At 36.1% G+C, this 20,667-nt stretch overlaps 3 protein-coding genes and 1 non-coding gene across 5 annotated transcripts; all 4 read right to left on the reverse strand.

The window, feature by feature from the left end:
* Positions 1-1,950: 1,950 nt before the first annotated feature.
* LOC108993809 lies at positions 1,951-4,706 on the reverse strand. 2 transcript variants are annotated; one of them, XM_018968845.2, is made up of 3 exons: positions 4,341-4,706; positions 3,024-3,264; positions 1,951-2,261 (listed from the first exon to the last, which is right to left on the reverse strand). In XM_018968845.2, the coding sequence occupies exons 1-2, from the start codon at positions 4,601-4,603 to the stop codon at positions 3,030-3,032; spliced, it is 498 nt and encodes a 165-aa protein (XP_018824390.1). In that variant the 5' UTR covers positions 4,604-4,706; the 3' UTR covers positions 1,951-2,261; positions 3,024-3,029. The 2 variants fall into 2 exon arrangements, with proteins under 2 accessions (XP_018824390.1, XP_018824389.1); XM_018968844.2 differs by having other exon boundaries at positions 3,034-3,264; positions 4,341-4,704.
* Positions 4,707-4,860: 154 nt separating this feature from the next.
* On the reverse strand, positions 4,861-4,932 carry TRNAQ-CUG. The gene has a single exon. It is a non-coding gene; the product is annotated as a tRNA-Gln (tRNA).
* A 704-nt stretch (positions 4,933-5,636) lies between these two features.
* Positions 5,637-12,801, reverse strand: LOC108993799 (F-box protein SKIP8). The gene is made up of 3 exons (XM_018968831.2): positions 12,084-12,801; positions 11,345-11,541; positions 5,637-6,276 (listed from the first exon to the last, which is right to left on the reverse strand). The coding sequence occupies exons 1-3, from the start codon at positions 12,546-12,548 to the stop codon at positions 6,018-6,020; spliced, it is 921 nt and encodes a 306-aa protein (XP_018824376.1). The 5' UTR covers positions 12,549-12,801; the 3' UTR covers positions 5,637-6,017.
* A 3,036-nt stretch (positions 12,802-15,837) lies between these two features.
* LOC108993731 (SUN domain-containing protein 5) lies at positions 15,838-19,695 on the reverse strand. Its single transcript, XM_018968741.2, has 4 exons — positions 19,312-19,695; positions 17,242-18,527; positions 17,063-17,148; positions 15,838-16,258 (listed from the first exon to the last, which is right to left on the reverse strand). The coding sequence occupies exons 1-4, from the start codon at positions 19,529-19,531 to the stop codon at positions 16,024-16,026; spliced, it is 1,827 nt and encodes a 608-aa protein (XP_018824286.1). The 5' UTR covers positions 19,532-19,695; the 3' UTR covers positions 15,838-16,023.
* Positions 19,696-20,667: the final 972 nt, after the last annotated feature.

A 20,667-nucleotide genomic window follows, 5' to 3' on the forward strand; every position in this document is an offset into this window, starting at 1 on the left:
CTAAATCTTAAATATGCATTCACAACAAAGTTAATTTTATTACTGCTTATTCTAAGAGTTTAACCTTTTAAAAATATGTAAATTTTATCATTTAATTTATATGTTAACAAGTTTTATTCATTCTTGTACGTACGAGCTCTTGTAAACCTTGCACATTAGTAACTTGATTCATTCAAGACCTGAACATAAAAGTCCAAGTCTTGACCTTGATTTCAAGCTAAACTTTTTGAAATGGCGATTCATTAAGTTGTAGTTTTGATAGTGAGATGAAATGAGATGATTTTAAATGAAAGTTAAAAGTTAAATAAAATATTATTATAATAATTTTTTTAATATTATTATTTTAAAATTTAAAAAAATTAAATTATTTTTTATATTTTATATAAGAATTTAAAAAAATTATAATAACAAGATAAAATAAAACACTTTCATTATCGCTTAGTATGACTAACCTTGTCTGCCTATAAAAATGTTAAAAAAAAAAAAAACATTTTTGTTTTCCAAACAAAAACACCCACCCACGCAGACATGTTAATTGTTGTCTGTGTGCATGCACGCGCATGCTTTCACCACCTGCCTTCAATTTGAGATCCAATATCACATTATTTGAATTAAAAACTCTATGTGCATTCATTTTTGTGCCCTCTACTAATATGATTAGCTGTGCCACTTTTTTTAATATAAAATAACTGTTTTGACCAATCAAATCAGTAAAATGCGCAATGAGTACGTAAAAGTGAATGTACGTAGTAAAACTCTATTTTAATTCAGCACAGGTGCATATACCTTTCAGTTTTTCTGTAGTCTAATTTAGTTTCATCATTGGCGTGTTCTTTAGTGTTACTTTATTTTGTGCACAAATCCTCCAAAAATTAAGAAGAAAAATAAAAAGAGGCCATCAATCTTCAACTGTTTGTGTTTCCTCTAATTTTTTTCTGGGTCCATGTGTTGTTCTCCATAAACAGTTTCTAGGAAATTTGTAGGCATGCTTGAATTTCTCATAGAAATAATTTTCTAAGAGAGAATAAAATAAAGTTACTAACATAAAGCCTATGCGACCTTACCAGCATCAAATCGCAAACTACAACTAAAATAACATCATGTTGAGAAATATTATCAACAGATTTAGGGGGAGGGGACACTTGCATTGAACAGAGTACCTGCACAAACTTGAATTGAGGTGTCAATTATGAGGGTAATGGTGCTAATAAAAAAAGAAAAAAAAAAAGGAAAAAAGGGCTTGGTACTGGCATAGGCTCTCCCAAAATTCATGCTATGCTAAACTCCACTCGGTATGTGGTGATCTCATTGGTACAACAATTAAAAAGACTTCAATCTCATTGCACAGTGATGAAATTCATGGGCCTAACTCATCTCATAAAACCGGTTGTATAAGAGAGGATTGCTCATTGCTTATAAACATGCCCAAGACCTTGTCTACAGTCAATGTGGGATTATTCCTCAACACCCTCCCTCACGTGCAGGCCAGTATTTTTTCTGGTCCTTGTCACGGGGTAAGTAGTGTAGGCCCACATTCGTCCTATGGCAGGCTCTGATACCATGATGAAATTCATGGGCCTAACTCATCTCATAAAACCAGTTGTATAAGAGAGGATTGCTCATTGCTTATAAACATGCCCAATACCTTGTCCACAGTCAATGTATGATTATTCCTCAACACACAGCAAGGAGAATAAGATGAAGTTGAACTAGACTCTTTACAATTACTCGGTCATTGTTGACCAGTCTTGTATGTTGAACACCAGGAACTAATGGTGAGAGAATGAGCATCCGAAAGTGTTTGTCAATGTAAACTATGGTTTGATGGTGGTTGTACTAAAGTTAATGAGATGACAAAGAGAGAATTCAAACTTGGTCAAATGGGAAGAAAACAAACATCAAATTCTCAGCCTTAGAAGACGAATTTATAACGTGGTTGAGCTGACAAACTCAGAAAAATGAAGTAAAGAACCTTTCATATCAAGCACCTATATTGAACGTCCCCCATCAAAATCCAATACAGAATACTGAATCGTAGGCTTTGTAGAACAGATGCACCTAATTTCATTCAAATATCTTGATATGTTGGGATGAAAGAAAAAAGAGATTAGAAATTGTTCTTTTTCTATCTTCAGTTCCCTCTTCCTTTATCTTTCAAGTAGCAATATATGATACTAAAGTCTCCCCTTTCTCTTAATCAAGATCCCTTGCAATACAATGTTACTTCTTAAATCTCCTTGGACCTTCCTTTGCTTTCCTTGCTGCAAGAGTTGAGTAACATAGGATTAAATATGACTAGACTATTTGTTAATTCTTTAAAGCCCAAAAGGTGGCATAAAGCACTTGTCTGAAAATTAAAGGTAAACATGATAACTGGCGACAGACAGGTCTATTACAGCAACCAATTAAAACATTTGATAAATGTCCAACATGAGAGCTATCCAGGACGGGTATACGTAGAAAATCCGCCATCTTTGTTCTTACTAATTTGATATACATCAAGAAGTCTCCTTAAGATCAATATATATAGGTTGCAAATATAAATGCTAAAATCTTCTAGCTGATATGTTACTGGTAAAGAAAAACCTGCTATAAGCCAGGAAGGATTATATGTGCAGAGATTCTTAATTTAGGTATGATGTATAGCATATGACTGAACCATATCTCTGTGTAGACTAAGCCAAAACTATTATTCAACTAATATTATAATGCCAACATTAGGATTGGCAATGCAAGTGCATGGATTTCGATTGAATTATACAATGGATTCATTTCATCTGATTGGGGTTCTTATTTAAGGTGGAAGAGAAGTGGCATTTTTTTTAACATTGTATTCTCTACCAATCAGATCATTTTGGGGAAAAAAAAGAAAAAAAAAAAACTTATATACTAACACCTTCAAATAACTGTCATGCATGTGGATCTAGTATTAGTAATTTGTAATACAATAAGGCATTGCACAAGAAACTAGGAGACGGATTCATGTGAGAGTAGGAAACAGAATAAAAAGGGAGAAAAAGTACCAAGTTTTACCTTGACTGAACCTCACTGCTAGTCCTTCTCTCCCCCCTTCCAAAGGCAACCTCATCCATGCTTTGCCCTTGTCGCCTATATCTACCACCAGATGCCAAAAATCCAGGGCAAGGTCTGTAAGCCTTTATTGGCCACCAGCCAAAGCCTGGAATTGTTGCAATCCCACCTTGAATCCTACCCTCACCGTTGCATCCCTTCTCCATTTCCTCTCTCCCACAGCCCTTACAACCCCTGTAGAAAACTTTGTTTGTTAACAGCTCTTGAATTGAACCTTTTATTTATTTATTTCATTCAGATTGCCAGCCATCAAACATGTAAGTGATTTCACTAATTTAAAAAGTTAATACTCAGAGTTATATCAAAACCAAATAAGATCAATATAGAGAAACCTCACTAGCCTCACAAATGTCAAGGCAAAACAGTTCCCTTGCCTATCAAAATCAAATGCTTACGTTGTAGGCTAGCATAAGAAAAGAAATTATGTTATCCAAAATACTCGTTAAAGACATGAATAGGAGAGTAAAAAATATGACCAGTTTCTGTAGGAGAAACCTATAGACTCGGTGGAGTTTCTCTATGTGGAATGCTTTCCAGAGCATCAATCAGTAACATGAAAGAGTTCATCCGTTCATACTCAAACCTGGATACTGAAAAATAAAACCTAATTTGATCATGCTGTTGCACAACCCTGACTACCCGAAACCTATCGCATGACTATAAAAAAGTACATCTAACACCAAGCGACACCAAGCATCCAAACCAAGCTCACATAACAATAACCACCCCCTACGCATAAGTTGCTATACGTCTGATGCATAAGGAGTGACCATGAAAAGTGGCGGTCCCCCCAATCTTTTAGCCCCTTGAACTCAAAATCACTACCCAATTCTTCCTACCTCAAGAACTGTTGAAATAGTAATTCAATGATTAGATTCAAGTCTTCATATGAGCTTAAGCGCGTTTGAGTTGGTGATTTAAGAAGAACCTCATCCGTTGAATTCCCTTTTCAATTACACCGCCGAATTGGACAATTTTCTTATGAAGTCTGAATAGCCAAAATGCACTTGACAATAGCCTCTAGTAAATTTTGAAACTCCTCCATTCATGTGTGAATAGTCAATTTTGTTGAGAAATACCTGGGCCTAGATAAAATGAGTATTCATAGCCAAGCACCAAAATCTTTACTTTCATGTTTTGTTTTACTTTACCCCTCTAGAACAGGTAATTGAACGACGATTCAGATTTCGTAAATGAATCGACATTTTTATCTGGGTAGGCTAGAAGTGAAGAGAAGAAAATGGTGGTACCTCGGAGGGAGTTTGTCAGCGTCATTAGTGAGAAACTCTGACTGGTCAGGAAGTGCATGAGTTGGTGGAGGAGGAGGGCCCTCTTCTACAATAGCAGAAGAAGTTGAAGAAGAGCAGTGAGGGATGGTGAGCTTAGAAGGGTATCGAAAGGGAGTCGTTGTTAAGCCATGCAACCATGCGCTACTGCTGCTAATGAAAGGAGGAGGTTGGGAGACTAAGCTCTGATGATGAGGTGCTGGAACTGAGACTAGGTATACTCCCATTCTCTCTCCCTCCCTTGCTCTCCCTCTCTCAGTGAAGCGGGTGAGGATAAGATGATAACCACTAACTTCGTTTCTCTTCGAAACGAAAGCCCAGAGAGAGAGAGTTTTCAGTAGATGTTTGAGCTTCATAAGTTTGCCACCATATTATCTTGTATTTATGATATAGCCCCTCGTAGTAGTGCCTGTGCTGTGAAAACAGGAAAACAAAAGGGCCAACTTAAAAAAAAAAAAAAAAAACGATGAAAAGCTAAAGGAAAAGGTTCCACCGAGATTTGAACTCGGGTTACTGGATTCAGAGTCCAATGTCCTGACCACTAGACCATGGAACCTTCATGCTCTTAAACTGATTTACAATCTATCATAATAAAGTTTTAAGCATCCATCTCGCACATATCACCTTAGGTACAATTTGATATGGAAATTTTTTTTTATCAGCCACTATTCACCATCCCACACCCTATAAAAAATACTCACATACTCTATAAAAAATACCTCCATACCCTATGAAAAAATTAAGGCATAGAGTGTGAATGAATAATGGTTGATGTATAATAAATTCCTTTCAGATTATCTGTAAATGATAGTGAAATAGTTTATGAATAATAGTAAAATAATAATGAAGTAGTACGAGATAATCTAAGCTAACAAACATAGACTTAGTGGAATTAGTGTAAAAGAGTCCACAAACAAAGAATTCTATGTATCATCTCTGTATCCATCCATTTCCATTGCCGATTAGTGTATTTTAACTAAAATTTCATTTATAAACAACGAAAGCTCGATGGAGATTACAATTTACAATCAATTTAAAGTAACACTCCAATAAGCCTAGAAGGTCGCGACGGATTCGTCCACAAAACGAAGGCATGCCTGATTGACTGGACAGGGTTGAATGAATTCTTTCGGGAACAAATAGGTAGCAGAAAGAAAATGCATTGCGCAAACTAGAAAGCAGAGGAATATAGGCATGTTTACAGGAGGCAAGAACGAAGTTATTTGCTGCCACCCAAACAAAACCTTCATTCGCCAAACAAAATGGAACACTGCTGTAGTATAATTCCTTCATCCGTCCAATACTTTCTTGCAATTACAATATCAATATCCCTGAATCCGCTCTCTTCTGGGGGTTGAACAATAAGTTATTTGGAACTAATTTTTGTAATTTAATCCCTTCAAGCTTTTCGTGCTCATTCCTATGCAAATGATCTAGAAAAAAGTGTAGACAAAAAATAAAGGAGACCTTTCTTTTCTTAATCACGAAAGGGCCAAAACTGAGGTTGGCAACTGAGAAAGGATAATCCAAAGAAATCATAGTGGAATTTCAACCAAGTTGCTCCAGCTAACAAATACCACCACTATTTTTTTGTGACTAGTGTTAGATATCTCATTGGTATCATCTCTTCTTTTTCTTCTATTATGCATGCACAATTGGTTCCTCCACCTCACCATCAACCGTCAGCACAGAACTGTGATGATGCACCATATACCACCTCCCATTATGCAACTCGAACACATTAGTTACGTTGAATGGCCCAGAATCGATGTCAACATACGTTTTCATGGTAACCCAAGCCGTGTCTGTCAGAACCCGAGCCCGCACATCCCGAACTTGAAAGTTGAACCCGTGATCCCAATTGAATGCAAGCTGCCAACTCTGTATTACAGCATTATACCTGAACGAGGGAACAAAGATGATTCAGCTCTACTTTAATTTCAATCAAACATGAAAAGGCAAACCAAAAATACAGATCAGACAAAATCTCAAAATCACTGCAAGCCCAACAGCTCTACTTTAATTTCAATCAAACAGTGTCTTTCTCTGTTGGAAGCAACACTGACATTTACAGTGCATCAGGACATAAAGGTCAAAAGATTGAACCAGTGCTGCTGCAGTTTAGATATTTCCGCCATTAAAAGAAATCAACCTGCTTTTAAAGAACAACTCTCTTCCATCCCAGTTTCAATAAATATATCAAGAATCACTAAATATAAAGTTTTTAAGACTTTGGAAATTAAAATGCCCATCAGAAATCTTCAAGAAGCAGGGCTAAAAAACCTCAAGATTTCAAACCAAGCAAACATATAGCAGATTATCCAAAACTGTCATAATGCTCTATATTTTTTATTTTTATTTTTTTTATTTTTGGATAAAAGATAGATATTATATATATGAATGAAATAGGCATAGGCCATAGCCTTTGTACACAGGAAGTATACCTAAGAACTCCTAATTACATTCTAAGAACGATAAATTAAAGACAGGAAATCCTGAACACTATTCCCATGTAAAACAATAGTGGAAAAGCAACACATTAGAGTGTGGAGAAAAAAATTCTTCAGCTCAGGCAATGTACATTCCTTATCTTTGAAGCAACACGCACTCATTTCCGTCCAAGTGCACCACATAATACACAACGAAATCATCTTCCACACTGCTGCCACTTGATGGCAGCCTAGCATCTTTGACCAACAACCCAACAAATCCACCACCCTCATAGGCATAACCCAAGCAACATCAACCCTTAGAAAGATCTCATCTCACAACACCCTTGTTACCTCACAGTGTAATAAGAGATGGTCCATAGATTCTCCATTCTTCTAGCACATGTAGCACCAATCCAATAGTACACATCCTCTCTTTCTCAAGTTGTCCGTAATCAATATCTTCCCTAGAGCGGCACTCCAAACAAAAAAAGCTACTTTAGAAGGCACATGAGACCTCCAAATAATCTTCCAGGGAAACGGCGTAAAATCAAGTTGTGTTGTCAAGATGCCATAATAAGCCTTAACTGTACATATCTTATGGTTATTAGACCTCCACTTCAAACTATCTCCCTATGCCATAGGAAACTCTGCGGAATATAGTACGCTGTAAAATTCTGAAACAATAGGTAATTCCCAATAATGTAAATCCCTATTAAAAAGAATATTCCACTGGTGCGCACCATGAGAAAATAAACGCATGTCTGCCATTGAAGCCTCCCTATTCACTGCAATACGGTATAAGGCCGGAAAAACCCTTTCCAAAGCTTGGTCTCCACACCACACGTCTCTCCAAAATCTGATACGAATGCCCTCGCCAACTACAAAGCGAATTTGATTTGCAAAACATGGTCATCCCTTCCTTATATACTTCCATAAACCCACACCATACCTCCCTCTTACTTCTTTGGAGCACCAACCACCCCAATCGACACCATATCTAGCATCAATAATATCCTTCCACAATGAACCCCCCTCCAAATGATATCTTCAAAGCCATTTTCCCTATAATGCTTTATTAAAAATTCTCAAGTTATACACCCCCAACCCCTTGTTCACAACTGAGGCACAAACAGTCTTCCATCTAACCAAATGAAATTTCTTCTCTTCTCCCATACCTCCCCATAAGAGCAACCTAAAGAGTTTCTCCATTCTGTTCACCACCCATATAGGCATAGGAAACAAAGATAAAAAATAAGTGGAGAGGTTAGTGAGAGTACTCTTGATTAGAGTGAAACGACCCCCTTTTGATAGATACATTCGTTTCCAGCCAGCCAACCTTTTATCTATCTTCTCCACTACCTCATCCCATATAACTCTATTCTTGAAAGTTGCTCCCAGCGAAAGGCTCAGATATTTCATAGGGAAAGAGGACACTTTACAATCTAGAAGTCTTGCTAAACTGAGGATATTTGAGACCGCCCCCACAGGAACCATCTCAGACTTGCCCAGATTCACCTTTAACCCTGACACTGCTTCAAAGCAGAGTAACAATGCTCGTAAAGATTGGATTTGGCTCCTATTTGCTTAACAAAAAACTAACGTATCATATGCAAAAAGAAGGTGTGAAATGATAATAGGGCCACCAGCAACATTGCCCACCTGAAAACCCGATAAGAACCCTCCCCCAATAACAGCTTGCACCATCCTACTTAAAGCCTCCAAAACTATAACAAATAGAAGAGGAGATAAAGGATCTCCATGCCGCAATCCTCGGGAACTATAAAAAAAACTAGCAGGTGTGCCATTAACCAGAACTGAGAAAGGGACAATTGAACTACAACGACGCATCCATGCAATCCACTGATCCCCAAAACCACCTCTCTCAAGCAGGTATAGGAGAAATTCTCAATTCACATGATTATATGCCTTCTCCATGTCAAGCTTGCACAGAACACCTGAACCTCCCTCCCGTATTCTGTAATCCAAACACTTATTTGCAATGAGTACTGAATCCAGAATTTGTCTACCACGAATAAAAGCATTCTGGGACTTGGAGATAATATGATCCAACACCAGCCTAAGCAGGTTAGCAAGAACCCTTGAGATAATCTTATAAATGCTACTCACCAGACTTATAGGCCGAAAGTCTTCAATAGTCACAGCCCCGTGTTTCTTGGGAATGAGAGCAATAAAGGTCACATTAAGGGATTTTTCAAACTTTTGAAAAGAGTGAAATTCACTGAAAACTTGCATAAAATCCCCTTTCACAGTGTCCCAGCAAGTTTGAAAAAAACCCATCGAAAAACCATCCGGCCCCGGCTCTTTATCCTTAGTCATGCCCGATATGACCTTGTAAATCTCTTCTTCGTCAAAAGGTCTCTCTAGAACACTCACACTCTGCGAATCAATTGCCTCAAAGTGCGAAGCGTCAAGCTTCAGCCTCCAAGGAACCATTCTGTGAGAAGGGTCTCGTAATACTATACTATATGGTTTTCTAGCTCGGGAGGAGAAGATATCACCTGAGAACCAGATTGAGGTTATTCGATAGCATTGTTGCGCCGATGTGAGTTAGCCACTTTGTAAAAGAACTTTGTACACCTATCACCTTCTTTCAACCAAAGAGCCCTAGATTTTTGATGCCATGAAATCTCTTCTGACAACAAAACCCTCTCCAAATTTGTCATAACCGTGCTCTTCCTCAACAACACCTCCTTCGAATTATCTCCCAAAAACTCTTTATCCTCTAAATCTTGCAATTCCTCCAACAATGTAGTCTTCTGGTTGTCAATATGACTAAAAACCTCCAAATTCCACTTCTTCAAGTCTTGTTTCAGTGCTTTCAACTTGCCTGCCAGAATATAACTTGGAGTACCAATAAACTGATATGAAGACCACCAAGCATGCACCCTCTCTACAAACCCATCCGCTAAAAGCCACATGTTTTCAAACTTGAAATACCGACATCCCCTGTGCATACCCCACAATCCAAAATGATAGGAAAATGATCTGAACTGACTCGAGCTAGTGATAATGCTCTAAATTGACCTTTCTATTTAGAAACTACAGATCAACTTGTGTTAAATTCATCAATAAACCAAATGTTGGACATACTAAAGGTCTAAGGGTACCATTTTGCAGATGAATAAAACTAAGAAAAGGGACAGCAATAATCCCAACTAGCATTGAATATGCATAAATTTATACATGTACATACAAAAGTATCTATATACATGTGCATCTATGTGCATGCCTGAGAGGTTACGTATGCACATGTATCTAAGCGCATACATTCTACTAGATAATGCATGAATAATTAAACACGTGTTGAAGGCTAAAAATAGCCCAATAGGTCGGAAGGGGAGAAAGAGTAATTCCCGGCCAGATGAGACTATTCGGGCTTTCATCAGTGCGTACATCAATGATAGTGAATGGAAAGTAAATATGTAGGGAAAATAAAAGAGAGGGAGACACTCAGATTTACGTGATTCGGCATAATACCTACGTCCACAAGATGTTTAGGGGGGGAGAATCCACTATAATATGCTTGTTTTACAGTCTCTCATAGTCTCTCATCCTCACTGTACAATGAAGATCAGAGTTCTATCTTTTAGTGGAAAAATGTTGTCGCCAGTGTCCTTGTCGTGAGGTTGAAAAAGCCGAAGAAGTTCCAGTCCCCCCAAATTGTTTTACCGTCCCCCTTTATCCTTTGCCCCTCCCTTGCTTTATGTCACATCTTCATTTTTTCTCCTGACATCTTTCCCCTTCTCAGCCTTTTGTCCCTTCCTTTTTCCTTTCTCGCTTCCTTCCTGATGAGATCCCCCATTGGGCTGGGCCTTGAAACCCATTATGGGCCTGGGATATTTTATCCCCTCCAACATGTATGTCTATATGATTCAATACAAGGGCAATATGCTCAGTTTGGTAAATAAAGCAAATGTGCAACGGTACTTTCTCACCCACTGAGCCAAATCCCTACATAAACACCATGCCAATTCTCGGCTAAATTTAAGCATCATATTCAATCAGAGCCAGGCAGTCCTGGGCCAAGTAGAATACTGTCCTAACTGCTACATGCGACAAGCTATAGTGCAGTTTGAAACTTTGAGCAATCCACAAACAAAGACTATGTTAGTGATATCTAGTCTCTTTCTGCCCTTAGAAAAAACAATCAAACCAGCCGAGGACAAGTACATACATGTGTGTGGGTGGCATAAGAAAGTGAATGGGTTTTGCACACAATTATGGAACCACAAACTAGCATTATTGAAAGGTGGTACAATGTTCATGTCTGGTCAATATCTTCCATACCAAGACAGACACTATGCAAGCGCACCACAAAAACTCTGAACCTATTAAGAGCATATAGGCTAGCTGCATAAACAGGTCAAAAATAAAAAAAAATAGTGGTCAAAAGTATACGAAAAACAGCCATATCATGGATGAACTTAACAGAGACACGCATACGAAACTATATTTTCTATCAGCAGGAATAAAGCATCTTAAGCATGTCTCTGCAAGCAAGTCTAAAAGTCATACCCTGAAAACAGTTCTCCTGAGGCGTGAACACACTTTACATAATCTGCGTTTAGCCAAAAGTGACTCATTGCTGGAAGAGACCTTTCTTTGATGATGCTGAAGAAATCGGCATTAATAGTCACAATGGCTCTTGTAGCCGCATAGTAAGCCTTCCACCCATTGGCAGGCGTCACGCTATCTTGTTCTAATGTAAAGTCCTAAAAATGAAATTGAGAGACAGAAATATCAGTTGAGAGATCCTCCAGAAAGTGATTCTACATAAGCAGCAGATGACATGTCAACGTCATAGAAATGGGCAAACGCAAATCAGATTGCAATCATGACATGCAAAGAAATAAAAACCTAGCAATTACCAACGAAAATCCCATTATTCAACACTCAGTAATTTAGAAGTATGCTGACAAAAATGCACTAACAGAGTCATTGGTAATCAAGATGGAGTGATCTAAAGGGATATTTCCCTCCAGGTTGCGATTTGCGAATACCCAAAACTCATCCATAGCACGTTTCAGATTATATCAAAAACCCAATCCACATTAATCACAACCAAAAGTTGTAATTTTAGTGTTCAATTTTCCATTTGTTTCTAACATGATTTTAGCTATTTTCAACCCAATTGAGGACGAAAAATTGCTTGTCTGAATCCCCTATACTCCTCAGCAACCAACAATCATCAGCAAAATGCGTAATTACTTCAAATCCGATACAAAACTCTCGATATATAAGTGCATATAATTACTTTGTGATAAAGCGCTTTCCACGCATTGTCGTCGTTGGCGGCCTTGCGCATGAGCGAATTGGTCATCGAGAGGCGGCACAGGCTCGGAAAGTCCAAGTAGCTCAGCGCGTGCGTGGTAATTTCCGGCACCAGCTGCTCCATCATCGACGCGCCCGTCAGTCTCTCCGCCACCGCCACCGACGAAGCCTTCTCCACCATACTAGCTGTCCCGCCGTTCACGTACGGCGCAACCGTAGCTTCCGAATCGGGAGCCCCAAAACCACCGTTACACGAGCAAACGCAATTGCAAACCTTCTTCGCAGACGCAACGGAGTCCACCCCGTCTGATTGGGGGGTCTCCAAATAGGGGAACCGCACTGATCGGACGGCAAGGAGAGCGAGTAGCAGACAGAGCACGGTGACTATTGCGGCCACAAGGAACGGTTGGAACGAGAGGAAGGTAATGAGACTAGAGGCAATCTCCATTCATAAGTCATGAAAGCTACGAAGGACATGAAACCCTAAAGTAGATATGCAGCGGTACGCCGTCGTCTGAGAAGAAAGTACGAGATTTCTCTTTATTTCTTTCGAGAGGCGTATATTCGGGTTCCGGTGGTTTTCTGAAACCCTAAAATAGATTTTGCAGAGGAGGAAGAAGACGGTGGAGGTGGTGGTTGGATTGTCTGTGCGTCGTCGTATCTGACCCCAGAAACGCAAACTTCTCAGAGATGGAACGTGTACTCATTTTACTGTTCTGGTTTTTCGTCTTTTTATTTTTATGGACAATTTTGTAATTTCGCGCCTCTCAAAGATTAAGAAGAGGTTTTGATTTAGAGATAAGTTGAGATGGTTGAAATGATTTGTGAATAGTAGAATAAAAGTTAAATTATTTATTATATTTGGTGTGAAAATTTAAAAAAATTATTTTGAGATTTAAAAAAATTGAATTATTTATTATATTTTATGTAAAAATTTAAAAAAATTATAATGATAAAATGAGATGAATTGAGATGAGTTATGATAACCCTCTTAAATACATTAGTACTCGTAGTAATTTAGAGCACACGCACGTAATTTTGTTAGTGCTGGGTCTAGTTCGTTTTGTCTCTCAATAGCCTACGGGTGATGCTACAGTCTCCGTCGGGACTATAATATTATTTTATATGTATTTTGTTTAAATAATTTTTTATATAAATTTTTTAATATTTAAGAAAAATAAAATAAATTTAAAATATCATTAAAAAAATATCTTCTTAATCAAAAGTAAAAAAATATATATTAAAAAATACTTTCTTAATTATGAAGTAAAATAAAAAATTATAAAAAAATATTTTTTAATAATATTATGATTTTTTTTAAAATATTTAAAATGATCATGCTACAACCCCTATTGGGGGCTCCCATTGGGCTTGCATATACTTTTCTATGTATATTTTTTTAATTTATTTTTTATATAGATTTTTTTTACACTTTTAAATATTTTTAAAAAATAAAATAAATTTAAAATATCATTAAAAAAACACTTCCTTAATTAGAAAGTAAAAAAAATCATTAAATATTATTTTTTATTCTATTTCGTAATTAAAAAAATATTTTTTAATAATATTATAATATTTATTTTATTTTTTAAAATATTTAAAATTATTAAAAATATCTATATAAAAAAAACACATAACAAAATGCTACAACCCAGTGGGAGCCCCCAGCGGGGCATGTAGCATTTTCCATAACCTACATTGCAACGTGTCACAAGGATAGTGACAGGTTTGGTGGGCCAGATGAAAATTTTATATTTTATTTGAGAGTTTAAAATATTATATTTTAATATTATTATTGTTTTAAGATTTAAAAAATATGAATTGAGATTTGAAAAAATTAAATTATTTATTATATTTTATATAGAGATTTAAAAAATGTGTAATGATAAAATAAGATGAGATGATTTTATCTCATCTCACCTCCCAAACCTGTCAGCATCGCAATGGTCTAACTCTCAAACTCAGTTAAAAGTTGAGGTTTCGGTTAAAATTAAAACTATTAAAAATATTAATTTATATTAAATTATTAATCTCAAAATTAAAATAATATTATTATATTATATATTTTAATAATAATTTTTTTTTATATTTTACAAATATACTCCATATATTAATTAATAATTTAATTTTTACTTAAAATTATTGGTTCTTAACTATTTTTTATATCAACCTAATTATCCAACATAAATATTACCTTGTTTACAAAAAATATTTTATGAAAAATGGGACATAATATTTCTTGTTTACTATTGAAAGTTTTAAAAAGAATTTAATAAAGTCTTGTTGATTATTTATGAATAAAATATAGGTTTGATGGGTGAATAATGACTCCAACTTTGAAAATTCTTTTAGAATTACTGTAACTCAAAATCTAAACTAAAAAATTTTAGTTAGTCCAATGCAGACCATTTATTTAAAACTTAGCTATATTTTGGATTTTCTTAGCATTTGGCTAGTCCAATGCTAGACTGCTAGTGCTCTAACAACTAATTGCATTTATTGGATTGCATTTGCGAAATACATGCTAAATTTAGAAGTGCTACAGCTGTAAAGAGATCAAAAAATCCTTCTAAAGTGGCTATAAACTGTCATAGTTTTATATGATTAGTTAAATTTACTTTACAATAAAATTATCTTTAAAATTTAACGTATTACATCAACCTACATAGTTTGTGAATTTATTTTTATAGGATATTTTTATAGCTAAAATTGATCTTCTAGCTTTAGTTAAAATACAAACTTAAAGCCCAAATGTGATGTGATAGATAAAATCAACGTAATTTTCCAAGTTATTGTTTAAATTTAATAAATATATGATGTGGATTCTATAATATTTATTGTTGTTTGTATAAATATTCCGAATAACACTAAATAAATAATAAAAATTGTAGAGCCTACTTCATTCGTCACTCCTAATTAAAATCTTCAAATTTGAAAAAAACATTGTACCTGATACTATTGAGATGAAAATGGTGCACATTGCATCAGTTATACAACATCTCCAATTGGAAAACAGCCCCCCACAACAAATTAATTTCAAGTCGATATCTTGGCAAGATTCATGGAGTGACAAAAAGTTATGGCATGGATGGTATGAAGAAAGTAAATTAAATGTAACTTTGAGGTTATTATTAATGATAAAAACAATAATGATCTTATCGTTTATGCAACACTACAAGCAAACAACCTTGCTCACGCTTGTACGATGTTGGGTTGGCAATGTCTTGTCATTGTGTTTTCCAATTGTAGAAACAAATTAACCATCTGTTTTTCCAAGAAGGAAAAGAAAAAAGAAAAAAAAATTATTGAAGTCGAAAGCACACACGCAAGGCCAGGTTTGATCATATCAATCACTCCCCCTTTTTGGGTCCACTGTTTGTGACTTTTAGATGGTAACCCAAGATGATCAGTCATCCCCCAGATGCTACAAGTATTTCTTTTTAATGAAGATTGCAATGGTTCTGATTGTTGAGTTTGCTGTAGAGGTAGTGCATGAACCAGAATCCTGCCTTATTCCCACGCCTTTGATGATGTTCTTTCAGTCTTTTGGAAACTTCTTTCAAGTTTGGAGACCAAACTCTGTCTATGGTTTCATTTTCGCAAGTTTTAAGGAACAGAAACAATGTGACATAGCGAACAGCATCCAAGGTTGAATGTAGTTAGTTATATATTACTGGCATTTTGTGCCAATTCCAAAAATAAATCATGATTTGTTTACTTTCGGTTACCAACATGCATGGACTGTGAATAGGCAAATAAAGGTAGGGGTACCAGTTTCAGCATGTATACAGTTTGGTAAAGTTCATTCCAAGAAAGCAACTTGAGCTGTTCCTCAAGACCAGTCTCCTTTAAACATAAGCTATAATTACAAAGAGACCTAAACGCCAATAATCTCGTTTTACTAGAGCTGCAAAAATGAGAGACTAACTATAGATCAAGGTGATGAATATTGTCATACAACTGCTAACAAGTATCAAAACCCAACCTCTACTTGTCTGGCACTCCTTATCAGACTGGCGGGCTCCAAAAAATGTGAAGATTTTTGTTGAAATTAGCTTGAGAATTGCAAAGCACAAAAACAAAAGACTCCCTGCAAGCACAGCAAGCTCTCTACTTTCCGAATTTGCTTGATCACTAGCAACCTTTTCAATATCTAACCTGTGGTAATAAAGGAAAAGAGAAAAAAGAGTGTCAGACACAGGAAGTGCAAGAAATGGAAAATAAATGAAAAGAAAATAAGGAAAAACATGCTATATCAGTAAGTTAAAAGGGTAGACAAAATATAACTTCTAAGGGTTGGCTCAAGTGGTAAGGGCATTGATCTTGTTGGTATGCTCCCTCAGGTTTAAGGTTCCCTGGGTGCATACAATTTCTAGGAGTTACGTCCCATCAGTGAAAAAGCCAATGATTTATATGATCCGTGTGACGAGGATGCATTATACGGTCAAGGGTTTAAACTGGGTTAAAGACATGTTGCAGTTACACAGTCTCTAGAATTCCTCGTCATAAAAAAAGTGTAGATGAAATATTATTGCAAGAAAGGACTTGTTTCAATTGTCATTCAAACCTACCAATTACAGTCAGTATGATAACAGGAATGGTAAAGGTTTTGCAAATCAGTCTAGTTGAATACTAAAGAATCCTGATGCAGTAAGCAGTCATTTCACTGACATTGGAAAGCATAGCAATTATTGCTTTATCTCAGCATTATTATGATCGAGATACATGAGATGTTTGCCACTTTAGATACTCAGTCTCATCTAAGGAGTGGGTTGTCGATTGAACACTTGCAGAATTATGGAAAGGAAAAGCATTTCATCAAGTGATTAACCCATTCTTAATAAAGATTTGAAAAGAAGAAGACAAAGGAGCAAACAACTAGAACCAATAACTGTTTGCAGCCTCCAGATAGGATCATAAGGAATAAAGAAGGTAAATAGGAAAAAGTAAACGATTCCCAACCTTAGCTTGTTATTTTCTCTGACCAATTCATACACTTGAGATGAGACAAGAGCTTTCCACAACTGAAGGTCAGTAATTCCTTTTTCCTGCAGAAGGGAAGGATGCCAAACAATTAGGTGGATGCGGAAAGCTACTTATAGGGAGAGAGATGAGAGAGAGAGAGAGCAGCCAGACAATACCATGCTCTCCTTCCACCCCAACAGATCTTTGATCTCTCTTCTGCTTTTATCCAGGAGCGATGATATACTCGATAGCTCTTTTTCAAGCTCAGGTAGAACATTCCCTTGTCTCCGATTCAATTCTTTGATATACTCCTCCAGCACAGATAAGTTTGACTCAAGTGACCTCACCTTCTGCATCAAAATCTTCAGGACAGTGTCTCCAGGTATTCTACCATTTGACTGTTGTCTAACTTCTATTACAGGATCAGGAATACCGTTCAAAATACCCAAAGTTTTTGTTGTATCCACTTTGAGCTTTTGGGCATTATTGCTGCTCCCTGTCCCTACACCAGTCTCAGTGTCATTTTGAACTTCACCCTCTCCTTTCTTGTTAACTGGACCAACTTCTGGTTTTAAAGAAGGCATTGTGGTTGAATTAGGCTCTGGCAATTTGCTGGGAGCCTGTTCTGCATAAGCCACGATGAGATCTTCAAGCATCCGATCAATTGCATCAACACCGTACACCTCTACAACACTCAGTGTGCAGTAAAACTCTGACCCATAATGACTACGTAAATTTAACTTCAAGTACCTCACCCATTTAGGTTCAGGTAACTTAAAGCATTGTGCATGCTTGACATTAGCAGCAACAAAAGTTCCCAAAGGGGACCAGGTATCAGTTGGATAGCTTAAACTGCAAGATAAACCAAACTCCTTGAAATTTGAAGAATGATGTTCAAAGTTTGCAATTTTGACAGTATCAACCAGAGTCTCTTCTGCAAGTTCCATCACCACAAACTTATCTGCCACAGAACAAGGATTTCTCAAGTACTGGTCATGATCCTTCCCCAAAATGTTACTGGCTCCTTTTGCTTCCTTATTATGAGCCACCACCTTTGCACCCTTAGATGCAGAGGCATAGTTGTATGCTGTTCCGTCAAGTTCAAGCCGGTGGGTGATGTTAACAAGTCCGCTAGGCGAGGCTCTGTCTTTTTCTTGCCTTGTTATGTTTCGGAACTCATCAAGATTGAGATAGGTGGGATTAGGAGTTCTCCCACTTGGAAGTTGTTCTGCTTGAATAGCTTTTTCTGTTTCCTGTCGTTCTTGGTGTTCTACTTCACACGCTAAAGCATCGTTACCGAAAAAGCTCCAAACTACTCCTACTCTATTTGTCTCTGGAAGTGAACGGTTCGGATTCATAGAGCTGCGATGAACACTGGAATTATTACAGCTAGTTGACTTATTACCCTCTAAAAATATCTCGTCTGCGTGGGTATTGCTTCTGTTTGTGATATATGAATTGCCTGAAGCACATTAACTTAAATCAATATGGCGAAATAAATAAATGGTTCAGCCCCAACATTCAACTATCAAAGATCATCCAGTTTAATCACTTTACATCTAATTTTCTTTATATTCAAACGGGAAAAAAAGATCATTTCCAAACGATGGCAACTACTAGAATATTTGATAAATTTATTAAATTATATTTTTCTATCAGCTTAAGCTTAGATCGGTAGTTTATCATGCATCAGAATTGGTGGTCCTGAGTTCACATTTTCTTTTAACTTTGTTCTAATGGCAGTACATCATATCCAAGCCCACCCGTTTTAAGATTCCAAGTTCTATTTATTCTAAATGTCTTCCCGAAAACTAAAAAATGCAGAAAACTGCAGGACAGGAAAAGAAAGGCAAAATGGAACTTTGTTTTACTCAAGCAACAAACAAATTTTTATTGATCTGAAGAATAGGCAAGGGCACAAAATTTTGAAGTACTTATTAAACTAAACTTGCATAATTACCAGGCTAATTAACTGAACTAAATCTAGGAGCAGTTATTAACAAGCGAATTAATTCTACGAAGCCTAGGACGTTTGTTTGGCGATCTTAGATTGATTCTTCATTATCATAGGGGGAAAACACCAGTTATAAAGGTTTCAACTATTTTGTTCCGTTTTCTTGGCAACCAAACAGAGAAGTTAGCGAATAATTAATGGAAAAGAAGGAAGTTACTCCTAATCCACACCAATTAAACTAAAAAAAGAAAAAAATCAACGAAAACTGAAAAAAAAAAACGAGGATTTTAACCTCCATTGCCTATGCCATTGACATGGCCAAGGTGAAAGTAGAACAAGAAGACAAGACACCAAAGCGAGAGGATGAAAGGCACGGAAAGCTCGTAAAAGCTCCTCGTATTGTTGTTGTCCTCTCTGATGCAGTTGTTTTTGTTGCTTTCCTTGCTTTGGTTGCCGTTAATGTTTTGGCATTGGCATTTGATTTTTAAGGAGACCTTCCGCGGCGTCTTCATCTTTCACCCGTCCAGACAGAAGCTGTGGAGTCGACGGTTTAATTTGTGGGTCTCACTCGTTCTGAGAGAGAGAGAGAGATAAGAGTTTCCTAAGAAACTGGAAACACGTACTATAATCTTGCTTGTCTTTGGGTGTTTTATTCGCCATCCTACTCCTAGTCTTGCGTAAGCTACTTTCTGTTTTGTGCCATATGAATGGCGATTCGTCAGGGATTATTCATATATAAAACCCATAAAAAGAAGTTATTACAGTTTAATTCTTGTGGACGACCACTTCTCACTTCTTCGGATCTTTTAAAAGTTCTCTAAATAATTTATTTTTATTTAAAAATAAATAAAAGTAATGGCCATCCATCCATAAGTTGAACTTTGGGTATCCAACCAAATAGTGCAAATATGACAATTGAGCTTTGATTGGAACTTGTAATATTTTAACAAAGGAAAGTTAGCTACTTTTGACATGTAAAAACATCAATCTAAGTCTCAAGTGAGATGAAATGAAATAATCTATAAATAATAATAAAATAATTTATAAATAGTAATAAAATAATTTATAAATAAGATATTTTAAGAAATTTTAAAAAATGAGAAAGAGAAAATTGAATAAAATATTATAAAATTAAAATATTGTTATAATATAACTTTTATTTTGAAATTTAAAAAAATTGAAAATTATTTTTTATATTTTATTTGAAAGTTTAGAAAAGTTGTAATGATTAGATAAAAAAATTAAAAATTTGAAATTGAAAAATATTTATGTTGTGATGTTTGGATATTGAAATTGAGATGAGATGAGAGGATCTTGTAATCCAAATGGAGTCTTAAGCGTTTAGATTACCATATGCACCCAATTTACGTCTCCCTTCTTTGGGTCGTGGCTTATAAATTGCATCGAGTTTTGTTACACACAAGTCGGTGCGGTAACACACTACTTAATGTGGAATCCATTCAACTTAAAAATAAAAAATAAAATATCAATAATTTTTTAAAATCGCTAATGTAGAACACTTTCACTTCAATAGTGTGTTGGATGCGTAAAAAAATGAAGCTTGCGTTTGCACTGTTACCTCATTGTATGAAGTTTAGATTACATAAGCATCCAGACATATCTCATCTTTACTTAGCATCCTTTTCCT

This window comes from Juglans regia, chromosome 9 (genome assembly GCF_001411555.2).
Source record: "Juglans regia cultivar Chandler chromosome 9, Walnut 2.0, whole genome shotgun sequence".
NCBI classification, from domain to species: Eukaryota; Viridiplantae; Streptophyta; class Magnoliopsida; order Fagales; family Juglandaceae; genus Juglans; species Juglans regia.

Bases quoted from the DNA above. Each gene is read 5' to 3' on its own strand.
- LOC108993809 (XM_018968844.2), bottom strand. From the start codon at position 4,603: ATGGGAGTATACCTAGTCTCAGTTCCAGCACCTCATCATCAGAGCTTA. The intron at 3,265-4,340 runs GTACCACCATTT...AGTTTTCTACAG, and splicing joins GCTGACAAACTCCCTCCGAG to GGGTTGTAAGGGCTGTGGGA. The intron at 2,262-3,033 runs GTAAAACTTGGT...CAACTCTTGCAG, and splicing joins AGCAGTGAGGTTCAGTCAAG to CAAGGAAAGCAAAGGAAGGT.
- LOC108993799 (XM_018968831.2), bottom strand. From the start codon at position 12,548: ATGGAGATTGCCTCTAGTCTCATTACCTTCCTCTCGTTCCAACCGTTC. The intron at 11,542-12,083 runs GTAATTATATGC...TTTCATTTTTAG, and splicing joins GGAAAGCGCTTTATCACAAA to GACTTTACATTAGAACAAGA. The intron at 6,277-11,344 runs GTATGACTTTTA...TCCCTCGTTCAG, and splicing joins TCAGGAGAACTGTTTTCAGG to GTATAATGCTGTAATACAGA.
- LOC108993731 (XM_018968741.2), bottom strand. From the start codon at position 19,531: ATGAAGACGCCGCGGAAGGTCTCCTTAAAAATCAAATGCCAATGCCAA. The intron at 17,149-17,241 runs GTATTGTCTGGC...TCCCTTCTGCAG, and splicing joins TGGGGTGGAAGGAGAGCATG to GAAAAAGGAATTACTGACCT. The intron at 16,259-17,062 runs GTTGGGAATCGT...TTATTACCACAG, and splicing joins AGAGAAAATAACAAGCTAAG to GTTAGATATTGAAAAGGTTG.